The 15,252-nt window shown below is 55.2% G+C and overlaps 1 protein-coding gene across 2 annotated transcripts in view; it reads right to left on the bottom strand.

Moving 5' to 3' along the window:
- HAUS7 (HAUS augmin like complex subunit 7) overlaps nucleotides 1-14,734 on the bottom strand; it is a 31,838-nt gene extending 17,104 nt beyond the window's left edge. For both annotated transcript variants that reach the window (XM_017880798.1, XM_017880799.1), the window contains exons 1-9: nucleotides 14,555-14,734; nucleotides 13,270-13,385; nucleotides 10,880-10,947; nucleotides 8,527-8,588; nucleotides 3,140-3,231; nucleotides 2,498-2,656; nucleotides 2,270-2,369; nucleotides 1,547-1,771; nucleotides 572-686 (exon numbers count right to left, since the gene is read on the bottom strand). In XM_017880798.1, coding sequence (XP_017736287.1) covers nucleotides 572-686; nucleotides 1,547-1,771; nucleotides 2,270-2,369; nucleotides 2,498-2,656; nucleotides 3,140-3,231; nucleotides 8,527-8,588; nucleotides 10,880-10,947; nucleotides 13,270-13,385; nucleotides 14,555-14,662 — 1,045 coding nt within the window. In that variant the 5' untranslated portion in view covers nucleotides 14,663-14,734. The remainder of the gene's footprint in view (nucleotides 1-571; nucleotides 687-1,546; nucleotides 1,772-2,269; nucleotides 2,370-2,497; nucleotides 2,657-3,139; nucleotides 3,232-8,526; nucleotides 8,589-10,879; nucleotides 10,948-13,269; nucleotides 13,386-14,554) is intronic.
- Nucleotides 14,735-15,252: the final 518 nt, after the last annotated feature.

Genomic DNA, 15,252 nt, shown 5'->3' with positions numbered 1-15,252 from the left:
TTTTTTTTTTTTTAAAGACAGAGTTTGTCACCCAGGCTGGAGTACAGTGGCGTGATCTCGGCTCACTGCAACTTCCCTCTCGTGGGCTCAAGTGACCCTCCCACCTCAGCCTCCCAAGTAGCTGAGACTGCAGGTGCATGCCACCATGCCCAGCTAGTTTCTGTACTTTAGTAGAAACGCAGTTTTGCCATGTTGCCCAGGCTGATCTGAAACTCCTAGGCTCAAAGTGGTCCATCCTCCTCCGCTTCCCAAAGTGCTGGGATTACAGGCATGAGCCACCACGCCTGGCCCAAGTAACATTTTTAATTGTCAAATACTATTCCATTCAGGCATTTGCTATCATTTACTTCACATTTTCTATTACTGGGTTACCCCAATTTTCTACGATGAGTGTTTTCATTTGATAATCCACTGAAAGCATTTTTTCAAGTGAAGGAAAACATGCACTAGAAAATGAAAAACAAAAGAAGGGGCCGGTCCCCAAATGCTCCTCCAGGGTTAGTGGAGCACAGAAAAGGGAGCCTGCGCATGGGGCAGCCCCAGGCAGAGGGCCAGGAGGGTGGCCACATACCTAGACTCATGACGGAGCTGCTGCCGCCCCAGCAGATGGGCTCGTCTTGCTGCTTCTTCACCGTCTCCACGGTTTCCGCAGAGGTGTCAGCAACTGCCACGACCACTTGCAGCAGCTGGGGGGGAGGAAGGGAGCAAGCGAGCGAGCGGGCACTAAATGCCGCTAGTCTCACCTAGCGATGGCATCTCCTGCTTCCCACCCCCGTTCACAACGATCAGGTGGCACTCACCCAAAAGACAGCCAAGGGTAAGGGACAGAACTCCCAGCAGGAAAGTCACCAATCAGAGTTCTCAGACCTGAGTCCCCTCTTCCTGGCCCAGCGGGGATGCCACACTATCATGTCACTCTAGCAACCCTCGATGCCTAGGGACACGCCAGCCAGCACTGCATGTCCTCCCAGCCCCAGCAACTGGCAAGGTGGGAAAATAAATGTCCCAAGAAAAATGGACAGGAGAGGCCTGTGGCCTCACCATCCCTGATCGAGGAGTCTCACAGGACCAGCCAGTTAGAAGTTGGAAGGCTTGGAGCCTCTCAGTTAAAAAAACAAAATAAACATCACGGAATCCTTGAGCCAAGGGCAGAGTTGCGCATATAACAACCGTAGTCATCATAACTAAAGCCGGCTTTTTAGGTTGGCCTCTGGGGATCTCACATGTGGAACAACAAAACAAGCAAACATTGATGAGCCTGCTTCCTCCCGTCCTGTCTGAGCAGGCTCATGGGCAGACAGGCAGGCACTGAGATGGGCAGGTCCACGGACCAGAAGCAGCACCTGCCCCAGCCCACTGAGGGGCCCAGAGCCCTGCCACGCCACTGGCCCGCAGGGAGCCCAGCCCAGCCCAGCTCCTCTCAGCCCCTGGTCCTGCCCTGTGGTCCCTCGTCAGGGACTACTGAGGCCCCTGAGCCCAAGCAGGATATAAGCTCTGAGTGAACAGGGGAGGGGGGCAGTAAGAGGGGTGGGGAAGGGACCCTTACTTGGCTGTAGGAAGTCAGATTCTGGTGCGTGGCCTGGATGATGGGACCACACGGATGAAGGTCAGGGCCTGGGCGCTGGCAGCACTCGCCCAGCTCGTTGTCATAGACTTGGAGGAAAGCCAAGATTAGCTGGTGGAAGTCGGAGGTGACCAGACGCAGCTTCTGGTCTAGGGTGCTGACATCGGCTGTGCCCGCAGCGGCCCCTTGCTCGTGTTGTGCAAAGTACTGCAAAGCCAGAGGCAGAGTCCCTCGAGGCTGCCCTGCCGGCCAGCCAGGCTGCCATCAGCCCTCACCTCAGACACTGCACAATCAGGGCAAGGAAGAAAGCTTCCAGAAACAGGGAGACAGGGAAACCGTACCGAGCAACTCAAGCCAGGGCAAGACCTTCTGGCTCCCAGCCTCAGCCCCGTCACTCACTCTCCCGTGGGCCCCGGTCTCCTCCACAATCAAACAGAGGCCAGGTCAAGGGCTGCCAGGAGGACCACATGCGGCAAGGCACATGGCAATGTGCTCAGGCGTGGGCACCGCCCAATACCTGAGGCTGATCCCTTCCCCCAGCCACAGCACCCACGTCTCACCTCCCCACGGAATGAGCACCACAGTATTCTAGAACATGTCAGGCCCAGTGCACAAGCAACCTCACTTAAGCCTCACGTGCTGAAGGAGGTCACAAAGCAGGGCCTTGCCTCCAAGCTTCCCTCTCCCAGGAGCTAGCACCCTTACCTCTGTTCTAAGCGCATGCAACTTGGCAGCACTCTCCTGCAGCTGCCTGGCCAGCTCCGCCAGCTTCTCCTCCTCCTCGGACTTGGCAGAGGCACTGGCCCTGCAGGGAGAGAAAGGGGACACCTGCAACTCACCGCTGCCAGGGTTGCCTGCAGTAACAGAACCAAGCGGCCTGGGGCTGGGATAGCAGGCCAGGGTACTGCTGCCAAGGCCTCCAGGAGCACATACCACTGCCAGTCATCACTCTGCTTGTTGAGGAGGGACTGCATGTCCAGGGGCCATGGGTCGCACTCTGGATTCAGGAGCATCTGCAGGTGGGGGCTGGAGAAGAGCTCCCCCAGCAAGGCCTCGTTCTTCTCCCTGGTGTCCTCGAAGTGCTCCATCAGGCTGCAAAGGCAGCCCCCAGGGCCACACCGTCACAGGCCAGAGCACTGGCCCAGCAGGCCCTCAGCCCCACAGGGAAGGCCCCAGAGGCACATCGGGGCTAGGCCCAGAGGCCAGGACCAGCCCCACTGCGCGGAATCCTGCCCCATCTGTCTGCCCTGGCTCCTCCATTTTTGTCCGCCTACCCACCCACCCATGGGGCACCCTAGGTGCTCACCCTCCTCTGTGCCTGGCCCGTCTGCTCTGAGTCCCACATCCCACCTTCACACTCACCCCCAGGGCCTTGGGCAGCAGCCAGCACCCTTGGGACACAGCCGCCCCTTGCCTGTACGCTGCCTGGCCCGACTGGCCAGCCAGATTCCCAAGGAGGGTGTCCCACCTCAGCCAGCATCAGAGGGGGAGTGACACCTCGGCCCCTAAAAGCTCTAGAACTACGACCAAGAGAAGCCCGTGAATACTGCCCACCTGGGCCATCCACACCTTTACCTCGAGCGACTGGAGCAGCCAACGGTCAGGTTCCGGATGGCATCAAGCAACTGGTCCATGAGGTGCAGCTGCTTCTGCGCGCAGGCGCAGCCCTGGGCAAGGAAGGCCGCAGGCATTCAGCGGCTCCGCCTAAGCCAGGCCAAGACCAGCTGCCCCCAGTGCCCCTGCCCCCACATGCCACCCCTGCCAGGAGCCAGTGGAAAGGAGGGCTCTGGCCCATCAACGACTCTGTGCCTGCCCGGCAATGTCTTGGACTAGCAAGTGCTCCCTGCCTTGGGCTGTAATGATGCTAGGACCACATGCCGGAATGGGCCAAGCACTGCAGAAACCTATGAGAGCATGTGTCTGTCGTGCAGCTGACAGCATGGCTTGCTGGGTGGGCGGGCAGCACACAGCAGGGTCTGCTGTGACAGAACACAGCCCACAGGGACACCTCCAGGACAAGGCCTGTTCTCCTCCAAGGATTGCTGTCCCCGCTGGGAACAAATGAAGCTGACAGGATGGGGCTGAGCGGTGGCCTGCTTTCCAGCGGCTGGCTGAGCCAGTCCGTTCTGGTGCATTCCTCAGAACAGTGTATGGCAAGCGGGGGCAATGATAAGGTAAAATTGGCAACACTGTTAATAGCATAGAGACTGGGCATCACCATGACATCCAACTGAGGAAGATTCAGGAGCACAGGTGCGAGAAGCTCAGGGCACCCAGGACAGGGGTGATGGCACTGGGAGGGCTCACTGCCTGCATGGTGGTGCTGGCCACAATCATGTGCTCCAAGGTGATCTGGGGGCAGCGGGCTGCCACGTCCCCACAGCACTGACCTGGCCTATCTAGATGCTACACAGCAATGGAATCATACACTACCAAGCATGAGGCTGGCGAGGATCACGTGTGTCTTAGCGCAGATCAACAGTTGATTTCCTTTTTATTGCTAGTTAGTTTATACATTCACTAGTAGATGGACATTTGGGCTCTTTCCACTTTCGGGCCATTAAGAATAACACTTCTATGGACGCTCAGGTATAGGATTTTGTGTGCATGTGTATTTTCACTTCTCCTGGGTGGACAGCTGGGACTGGAACTGCTGGGCCACGGGGTAACCGTGTTGCCATCTTTCAGGAACTGACAGACTTTTCCACAGCAGCTGCACCACTTTATATTCCTACAGCAATGCAGGAGGGTTCCAATCTCTCCTCATCCTGGTCAGCACTGGGATTTTCCTTTTATTTCTTAAGCAACAGGGTCTTGCTCTGTTGCTCAGGCTGGAGTGCAATGGCACCATCATAGCTCACTGAAGCCTTGAACTCCTAGGCTCTCCGTGATCCTCCTGCCTCAGCTTCCCAAGTAGCTGGGACTACAGGGGTGTGCCATCACATCTGGCTAATTTTTTACTTTCTGTAGAGATGGGGTCTTACGATGTTGTCCAGGCTGGTCTTAAACTCCTGAGCTCAAGTGATCCTCCTGCCTCGGCCTCCCAAAGTGCTGGGATTACAGGCATGAGCCACCAGGCCCAGCCTCCTTTCCTTTTTTGATTCTAGCCATCCTAGTGTGTGTGAAGTGGCATCTCATGATGGTTTTGCTTTGTGTTGCTCTAATGGCCAGTGATGCTGGCCATGTTTGCATCTGCTTCTTGGCCATTTGTTCATCTTCTTTGGAGAAATGTCTATTCAGACCCTTTGTCCAGTTTTGAACTGGGTTTTCTGTCTTTCTTATTGAGTTCTAAGGGTTGCTAAAAGATTTGGGATACAAGTGCCTCATCAGTCATGTGATTTACAACTATTTTCCCCCATTCTGTAGGTTTTTCTGTCTCTTCACTTTCTTCATGGTGTCCTTTGGTGGACCAGTGTTTCATTTTAATTAAGTCCAATTGATCTTTTTCTTTTGTCGCTTATGTTTTTAGTGTCAAATTGATGACTTCATAAAACATCATTATGAACACCTGGATTTGGGCCTATGTGGAGTGTGCCTGTCTACTGCAACCCCTATGCTTAGGAGGCTCCCACTGGCCCCTCTCTGACTATTGCTAGTTGGCTCCTGAGTTCCTCGGACATGACCCAAGTCTTGGGTGACTGCTGCTCTCTGTGTTTCCGCCTGTGTTACAGCTGGGATGTCACTGTTCTAGGCATTTTCAGGGCATAAGATAAGGAAATACATATATGTTCCTTAAGGTAAGAATATATTAAGAGGATGGGCACAGTGGCTCACGCCTGTCATCCCAGCACTTTGGAAGGCTAAAGCGGGAGGATCGCCTGAGCCCAGGAGTTCGAGACCAGCTTGGGCAACATGGCAAGACCCTGTCTCTACAAAAATTTTAAAAATTAGCTGAGTGTGGTGGTGTATGCCTGTGACCCCAGCTACTCAGAGGGCTGAGGTGGGAGGATCGCTTGAAGCCTGGGGGCTCATGCTGATATTCCCAATTAAAACTCAGGACTACAAGGGTTGACCCTACCTAATGATCTTAAATCTGTATCTCCTTTCTCCCTCCTTCAACTCCTAGGTCTCAATAATGCCAACGGAATTCTCCAATTCCTTTGTTTATCCATAACAAGGAATGCAATCCTGCTACGTGCTGCTGCAACATGGACAAACCTTGAAAACCTTGTGCTCAGTGAGGAAGCCAGGCACCAAAGGCCACATATTCCAGCACTCCACTCCAAGGACATACAGACAGATGGTAACTCAGTGGCTGCCACAGCCTGTGGGGAATGGAGAGTGGCTACTCAGTGGTTCAGGGTCTTTTCGGGGTGATGAAAATGTGGAACTGGATACAGGTGGTGGTCATACAACATTGTGAATGTACTAAAGACCACTAAATTGTATGCTATAACACAGTTTAAAAATTGAGGACGAAGTTTCAGTTTGGGAAGATGAACAAGTTCCGCGGCTGGATGATGGTGATGGCTGCACAGCACCGTGAATGTGCTTATGCTCCTGGACCACACACTTAAAAATGGTGAACGTGGTACAATTGAGGTGATGTGTACTTTACCATAATTTTTTAAATTAAAAAAAAAAGAGAGAAGCGAGCTCCCACAGGGCCTGTTAGGAAATTGTTTTCATGGCTGACATGCTAGATTTTATGTAAAGTGCATTTTACCACAATGCCAATGTGGAAATATAAAGCAAGCGCAATGCTCCCGCGGCTGGGCAGAAAGCACGGGGCAGGTGCTGGCACGCTCTGAGAAGCGAATGGCAGCAGGTGGGTCAGGGAGGAACACCAGGATTCTGAGTTCTCCTGCAGACTGGCAGGGGGCTGGCCGTGCCACCACCGTCACGGAAGTGGGTGGTTTATGTCTGGAGAACAGAAAAAGGGAGCCCCAGGGAACTAGAAAGTATTGAAGAGACAGTGGAGAGGAAACAGCTCAAGAAAGTGACCCCACAAATCTATAATGCCTGGGCTCAGGCCCACCTGTGCATGAGTGGCTCTGATCTTGATAAGCCCAGCAAAGACTCCCAGGTTGACCACTGGGTGGTGCACACACAGGGGGGACCCGAAGAGCCATGCAAAGGCTGCAGAAACAGAGCTGATGCTGGAAGGAACCGCAGGCAACAGGAGGGAGGCAGCTGAACTTGCTGCTTAAACCTAAGCAGGTCAAGTGCCTGCTAAAGCACAAATATTTATACAAATATAAATTGTGGCCGGGCGCGGTGGCTCAAGCTCCCACGGCAACGTTTGGGAGGCGAGACGGGCGGATTCACGGGTCCAGGAGATTTCGAGACCATCCTGGCTAACACGGTTGCAAACCCCGTCCTCTAACTAAAAATACAAAAAACCTAGCCGGGCGAGGCTGGCGGCGCCTGGTTACCCAGCTAACTTTTGGGGAAGGCTCCGCACGGCAGAGGAAAATGGCGTCGGAAAAAACCGGGAAGGCGGAGCTTTTTGGCAAGTGAGCCGGAGATTGGCGCGCAACTGCACTCCAGTCGGGCGCAAGAGCGAGACTCCGCCTCAAAAAAAAAAAAACAAAAAAATAAAAAAAAAATAAAATAAAAAAAAAAAATTGGTGTGGAAAATAATTCTTTGCATTCTCCCAGAGCCAAAGTAATAGGTAAAATGTCCAGAGAACTACTTGGCACGTGAAGAACCACGGACTCTCAACCACAGGAGAGAAGACTCACTGGATGTGGACTTTGGGTGACAATGTGTCCATGCTGGTTCACGGACTGTGACAAAGGAGCCACTGTGTGCAGGGTGTCCATGGCGGGAGAGGTTGTGTATGTGTGGGGCAGGGGGCCTGTGGGGACTCTCTGCGCTTTCTGCTTACTTTTGCTGTGAACCTAAAACTACCCTAAAATATTAAGTCTATTAATTTAAAAAAAAAAAAAAAAAAAAACTTCACTGGACAAGTGACCCAATTAATAAGTGGGCAAAGGACATGAATATGGAAATGTTTCCAAAGCGTATACAGAAATGGCCAACAAGCTCACATAAAGACACTCCATATCATCGGTCATGGGGAAATGCAAATCAAAACCATAATGAGATACCACCCCACACCGAGCAGGGTGGCTAGAATCAACAAGACGGATGCCAGCGAGTGCCCGTGAGGATGAGGAGAAACTGGAGCTCTCCCGCACTGCTGCTGGAAAAGGAAGATGGTGCCGCCACAGCGGAAAACAGTTTGGGGACTCCTCAAAAAGTTAAGCACAGAGTGATCCTGTGACCCAGCAAATCCACTCCTAGCTATATACCCAAGAGGACTGAAAACACGTGTTCAACCAGTCAATGTGCATCTCACATGTATTCATTGACATCTTATGCAGTGTGCCACTGCATAAGTGACCACCTTGGGCACGTGTTCTCAGGACCTCCTGGGGCTATGTCATAGGCCATTGGTCACATGAATAAATCTCTTCAGATATAAAAAAAAAGAAAACCTGTTCAGTCAAAAAACATATGCAAGAATGTTCATAGTAGCGTTACTCATAATCATCGAGTGAAAACAATTATTTCAAAATTTAGAAACGATAATGTGGGTGCTGGGGTTTCTTTCACCTACTGCGGGGTAGATGAGGGACCTCAGGAGAAACCCTCAGGCCACAAGGGCTTGGGAGCCAGGCGCTGGGATGAATGAAGAATGAAGTCATCAACCAAGGACAGGACACTCTCCATCCCACTGGTCATCAGAAGCCAGAGATCTGCCCCTACCTGCACAGCTGCCCTCTCCCCTGTGCCCCAGGGACAAGCAGGGTCTACCCAAGAGGATTCCAGCAGTTCTGGCCCCAGGGGTGCCTAGAGAAGCAGCCCGCCCGGGCACTCAGCCAGCCCCAGGGCCTGAGGAACCTCAAAGGCACTAGGGGAGGAAAATCCTCCCACGTCAGCTGGCACCACGAGGTTCCCTGCCCAGGGCAGAAAGTGTGCGTGTCGTCTGCAGAGCAGACAGGGGCCCCCTTACCTTGAGGAGTTCCTGGTCATCTGGCGCACACAGCATCAGCTCATGGCCCAGCTTCGTCATTTCTGTTGAAACACAAAGAGCCCATCACAGCAGGCACCTGCCCAGACAGCAGCGAACAGCAGACACCCGGGAAGCCCAGTACCTACAGGCCAGACTCAGTACAGGAGACCAGTGTGGGCCAGGAGGCAGGTGGAAGGCACCCAGGTGCCAGCGCTGCCTCTTGCTGAGTGGCCCCACCCCTCTCTGGGCATCAGCTTCCTTGTCTGAAAATCGGGAGTTGTACCCAATGCTCTCCCAGGTATGGGGTCACTCACTCTGGCTTTGAGCAGAAGCCAGCAGCTGCCTGAGGACTGGACAGGGGTCAGGGAACCTCTACAGTGCACTGTGTGCCACCCTCTCCAAGACCTCACAAGGCCAAAGCAAATGGAATCACTGCTCCCATCTGGCCATGTCCTAAAGGACCTTGCCATCATCTGCTATCACCCTGCCGGCAGCCCTGGGGGTGGCAGGCCTTGTTGCATTTCAGGCATGGGGAATCTGGTGCCGTGCACACTGCAGATCGTCCAGCCACATCTGCCAGGATGCCCAGGGCATTTTCTGAGTAACTTGGAGCCATAAAGCCTGGGGCTGATGCCAGACCTGTCCCTCCCCCTAGCCCTGGAGGGTCTGTTGCAGGAAGTAAGCAGAGTGTCTGTGGGGAAGCACTCAGTAACCCCAGGACCACCACACAAATACCAACTGCACGCCTAGGCAAGCCTGTTCCACCACCACCTTCTTAACCCCACATCCTCAAGTCCTCCCTGACCCCTCTCTTCCTCTCAGCGAGTCCAGCCAACCCTACAAATCCAGGATCTGGCCAGCGCTGCCTCCTGCATTCCCCTCCAAACTTTCACCTGGACCACTTGCTGCAAGAGCCCCACGCCGTTCTCCCTGCCTCTTCCCCGGGCGCCCTATTCCCACCACAGTGGGCCAGGGATCTCGTTACAGCCAACAGCAGAACTCGGCCTTCCTTGGCCCACACGGCCTGGCCTGATTTGGCCCGTCCCCTCCCAACCTCACTCCTTGCCCTCCCCTGCACTCCAGCCACACCAGCCTCCTTGTTGTGCCTCCAAGCTGCCAGGCACAGCCCACCTGGGGCCCTGTGCACATGCTCTTCCTCTCCGCATATGCCGCGCTGGCTTCCGCCCCTCCTGCCGTCTTATGTCGACAGCACCACCCTTCCCCCAAGCCCTGCAGGATCCCTCAGCCCTCAGCTGGCTGTTTCCAGTGCTTCCCACTGGCAGGTGCATGGACAATTCTCCTACCCTCGCGCACCTGTCTCTCCCTGCTAGCATGCAAGCGCCACGAGAGCAGTGGAACTCACTGCTGTACCCCAGGACCAGAACAGTACCTCGCATGTGGTGGCTGCTCCTTAACCATTTGTCAGATGAATTCCTGAACTATCCTCACGCCCTACTGGTCCTGGTCTCTCCCACCTGCACTCTGACAAGTCTGACATTCAGTATATTCCCATGAGGTAGGCAAGACTGGGTTTCATCCCCACTTGACAGGAGAGAAAACAGGCTGGGAGTGGCGGTGTCAGGGCTAAGGCTGGGCTAGGTCGCACATGTGTTGGTGTGCGTCAGAGAATCTGGACTGTACCAGACATGGCAGCTCCGGGGAGAAGGGCAGTGCCTCTGTGTGGCCCAGGTCTGCCCACCAGCTGCTCTAAAACAACACCTCATTCTTCTGGCCCACCTCAGCACAGGGAGAACTGGCCCCAGATAACTCACGTGGCAATGCCAGCTGGGGCAGGAATCACGACTCCAGGGTCCAGCTTATCTACCCTGGAGTGGCCAGAATAGACATAGGCCCATGAAAAATTTGACCTTTGACATTCCACCAACTTCTAGAGAGATCACCATGAAGGTGAAAATTTAGCCATCAACTTGGGGACTACAATTTTGCTCGCCTTTATCTACTGTTCATTACCAGGTTAAGTACAGTTTCTACCAAGAAATGATGGAAAGGAGGTTACAAGGCAAGTCCCACTGGAGAGCAACAGGCGCCCCTAGAAATGCCACGTGTAGACAGCTTGTCACACACCACTGACACAGGAAGACAGAACCACTGCTGGCATCGGCAAGAATCTCTGTCTCCGGCCACCAGCGCTGCAGGGACTGATGTGCTCTAGGTCCCTGCGAGAGGAGTTCTCCCACCTGCCATGCCTAGGAAAGGGTGGGGTTCAAGAAGGCTCTAGCAACATCCACACCACGTGTACCACCTAAAAGAAAACGTCGGTCCAATGGAACATGCACCACAACTCAATAAGGAGGCTGTGAACAAGCTCAGAATAGACCAAGATTCCACCTACCTTGGATCTTCACCTCTGTTGGGACCCCTTTCAGTGAGCTGAACCTGTCCTGCAGTGAGGGCCAGACCCTGCAGGGAAATAGCAGAGCTGGTCAGGCCAGAGACAGCCAGAAAATCCCCCTGGGCCTTCTGCACACGCTGGAAAAAGTGAATTCCTGTGTATGTGCTCAATGCCACGGAACGGCTCACTTTAAAATGGTTACTTTTGTGTCACATGGATTTCATTTCCATGAATTATTAGGGAAAGAATATTCCAGCAAGTTTACCTTGGAAATGTGAATCTGGATACTGAGATGAAAATTCTTCTCAAGACCAAAAACAAAAAAAAGATGGCTGCAGCAGAGGCAGAGAGGGAAGCCGCCAGCACTCGGGGCTCTTTCTCGACATGGCGGCGCGGGTGGGTTTTGAGGGCTGGCCCCGGGCTCCTGGCACCTTCCCCGGCCTCACCTGGGTCAGCATCAACCGCTCCAGGGTGGAGCACTTTCTTCCCACCTGGCCCTCTGCAGAAAAGGCTTGTGAGGCCTGCTTTCAGCCATGTGGGGGCTCCTGCTGCAACAGTCTGTGGTCACAATTGAGGCTTATCACCTTGGGCACAGTGAAGGCCTGGCCTTGACTGCAGCACACAGGGGCCGCTCAGAAGCATGGCACCTTAAAAGCCATCTGGTGGGCAAAACCAGATCCACATGCACAGCGCATGGAAGGTAGGAAGTCCCAGAACACCCAGACAAGCGCCGCAGGTGACACACAGCTCAGCCCTCCACTGGGTCTCCTCCTTCAGGGGAGCACAGCCCAAGCACTGCACCCCAGCCCCAAGCCCCAAGCCCCAAGCCCCAAGCCCCAAGCCCAGTATGACACTGAGGCCCAGAAACATCCCTCCGGCCACTGGGACCACAGGCTCTTACCAGGGAGCCCCAGGCACCTGCCACCACAGCAGCCTTTCATAAAGAAGGAGGCGCTTTCCACTAGGCTGCCGGAGTCTGGCTACACCTCACCATTGCCATCACTCTAGGAGCCTGCTGACTCATGTGGTGGGAAAGGGCTGGTGGCTGTTCCCTGGAGAGGCCACACTTGCCCCAGGACCGCAACAGAGATCGAGCTGGGCTTGGCTGCCTCCACAGCACCACTCGCCTCTGTGACTTATTAAGATAACCGCAGGTTCTGTGCAAGTGGGGTTGGGGAAGGAAGGGGGAGGCCAGGAGGCTGGGCTCTGACAGCGGGGTTGCCGGAAACATCTCTGAGCACAAGGCTCAAAGAAGAGGGCACTCACCCAGCACTGTGCAAGGCCGGGCACAGTAAACCTTGAACACACTCAAAATCCACACTGCAGAAGCCCAAGCAGCCAGACTCAGTAAAGGCTATTATTCAAGTCACCGCACCATCACAGCAGGGGGCAGAGCAGGAACAGAAAGTGCTGGAGGCCTCGGAAGCCCCAAGGAAACCCACAGGGCCTTGACCTCCACAATCCAGGGGGCTCCGTAAGCTCTGCCCCAACCCACACCAAGGACCAACACTAGGTGCAGCTTCCAGGTTCTACTGAAAGGATATGAAAAGGCGGCCCTAAATGGGGCTGACAGGGCGCAGTCACATACAAAGAAAGGCAATGGGAAATTCACAGGAAAACTCCCATCCATCTGATTCTCTTGTAGGACTCTCAAAACACCTAAGGAATTCCTGCCAGACCGAAATCAGACAACGTCATCATATGCTCCCTGGCGGCTTTTTCAAAGGATTCGGTTTCTGGTACTTACAGAAGTACTACAGGTTGAATATCCCTAATCCGAAAATCTAAAATGCTCCAAAATCCCAAACTTTTTGATCGCTGATATGACGCTAAAGGAGATGCTCGTTGGAGCATTTGAGATTTCGGATTTTCAGATTAGGAACGCTCAACCAGTATAATGCAAATATTCCAAAATCCGAAGACATCGAAATCTGAAACACTTGCGACCCCCAGACATTTTGGATGTGGGACATTCAACCTGTAGAAGCACCTGAGGGGCATGGCTTTGGCCTCCTACCCGTTCCTCTCTGGCCAGCAGGTGACCCCAGTTCCCCAAGTGCCCCCAGCTTCCACCTGAGTCAGGCAAATTTGCGCCCCCTCCCACAAAAGCCTCCTCCTGGGAGCTCACTCAAGACCCTCACACTCCACCCAGCCATCTCCAGTCCTGCCTCACCTCCCAGCCTCCCAGGTTCCCAGGCCAGGGGCTGGTCCCTCCAGGGCCAGCAGTGGCTGCCAGACAAGCCGTCTGCCACTCCAAGGTCCAGGCTAGCAGGTGGAGCCCTCTGGGAAGACAGCTACTCACAGTAACCACAAACCCCATCTTCCCCAGGTGGGGCTGGGTGGCGCCCATGCACACCCCAGGTGGGAAGAGGAAGAAACCGACGCATTACCGGGTACACATCCACTCTAGGATCTCCAAGCGGTACTTTGAGGGGCTGCATAGCAGTTCCTGAATCGTCTTTGGTTCTGTGATATACAGACCCTCGAGGAAGGGGCAGTTTAGGTCCTAAGCAAGGAAAAGGAAAGCAATATTCACTGAAGGTCCCAGTGTACATCATTTTATTTTATTTATTTATTTACTTTTTTGAGATGGAGTCTCACTCTGTCGTCCAGGCTGGATGGAGTGCAGTGGCATGATCTCAGCTCACTGCAGCCTCCACCTCCTGGGTTCCAGCGATTCTCCTGCCTCAGCCCCCAGAGTAGCTGGGGGATTACAAGCAAGTGCCACCATGCCTGTACAATTTTTGTATTTTTAATAGAGATGGGGTTTCACCATGTTGGCCAGGCTGGTGTCAAACTCCTGACCTCAGGTAATCTGCCCACCTCAGCCTCCCAAAGTGGCGGGATTACAGGCGCGGGCCACCGCACGCAGCCCTCAGTGTACATTTGCAAGCTCCCATGACCCTTTCCTTTACCCATGTCCTGCCATCTTGCCAAGAGTTCAAGTTCCCCCATTCTTAACCCCACATCTCCCGCAGCATGCAGACCCCACCTCTTTCAAGTACTCCCACTCTGGGCTCTTGCGGCAGCAGGACCTAGGAGCAACGCCTGAGGCTAAGACTTAAGAGAGAGTCCTAGGTTTCGGGACTGACGGAGAGGGGAGAGGGGCCACTGAGCCAGTCGTGGACAGGATTGGGGAGTGGCTGGGGGAAGGAGCGAGCGGGCCGAGGGGACCTGGGACAGTTCCCTGACCTCCTGGGCCAGCTTTCCTCACTGCTGCAGTGACGGCTCTGTCCTGTGGGGCTGTAGAGGACTTCTGGAAGCTATCACCCCCGGCATCTGACACCAAGCCCTAGTCTCACTGACTTGACAGAGTGGCACGAGGCTCTGCCCATCTGTCCCCCGAGACTCCGCAAGATCCCTAAGGCCAGGCCTGCGTCCTCTGTGTCTGCACTTGCTCCGAGCGCCCAGCCCGGGTACTGCAGTTCCACAGGCGGTGCTGGCCCCAACTACCAGTCACAGGCCGTGGAGACAGCAAGAGCGAAGGCCTGGGGCACCCCAAAGAGCAAAGATGAATCATCCACAAGCACCCCCTGTTGGGGGGAAACAGGGCGCAGCCGGAACTGGCGACGGTGGCCGCGTGGCGCAGCGGACTTCCGCAGCAAGCCCGCCCGGGCCTCGGGCAGGGCCCTCCCCGGTCCCCTGCCCTGGAGTGGCTTTCTGGGCCAGCGGCACCTTCAGCTTCCCGAACACCTCCACAGCCGCCCTGAACACGCTGCTGTCGCCCTCGTCCCCCGAGTAGTCGTCGCCGCCGCGGCCGAAGCCAGCGTCCTGCCCCGCCATGTTTCGCGCTCCGAGCCGCGCCCCGCCTACGCCCTGGTCTCACTGGTCGGCACGACCGCCAATCAAGCTCCACTGTTCTTCCCGCCCACCCGCCTGCGCCCACCCCCTTCCCCACCGACACTTCCCATTGGGCGGTGGCTCCGCCGGCGCGGGCCCCGGGCTCCCACCCTCGCCCCGGCACCACCCAGGGGCAGGACCACAGGGAAGCGGGCGGGGCGGACACCGGGAAGCGGGCGGGGCGGACACCGGGAAGGGGGCGGGGCGAATGGGCCAAGCTGGCTCTCAGTCGCTGGCCTTGCTGGCGTCGCCCCTGCTGCCGGCCGGGAGTGATGACGCGTCGAAGCGAGGCTCTTCCAGGAGGGGGCGCTCCTGCCTTGATCGGGTTCTCCTGGGCCACCACTAAGGGGGACTCTGGTTCCCAGGAGGACCAAGGGGAGCCTTGGGTGCAGAATGGGACTGGGACTGAAGCGTTCCTCTCCCAGCACGGGGCTCTGTCTTCTCTTCACCATGCTCACGCTATAGTTAGAGGGAAATTTCTTGTCACTCACCAGCTGTGGGCCTTTGAACCAGTTACCTAACCTCTCTGTGCC

Source organism: Rhinopithecus bieti, unplaced genomic scaffold, assembly GCF_001698545.2.
Source record: "Rhinopithecus bieti isolate Rb0 unplaced genomic scaffold, ASM169854v2 scaffold_12667, whole genome shotgun sequence".
In the NCBI taxonomy this organism is placed as follows: domain Eukaryota; kingdom Metazoa; phylum Chordata; class Mammalia; order Primates; family Cercopithecidae; genus Rhinopithecus; species Rhinopithecus bieti.
The sequence above is the reverse complement of the archived record's forward strand: the minus strand, read 5'-3'. Positions and strand labels throughout refer to the sequence as shown.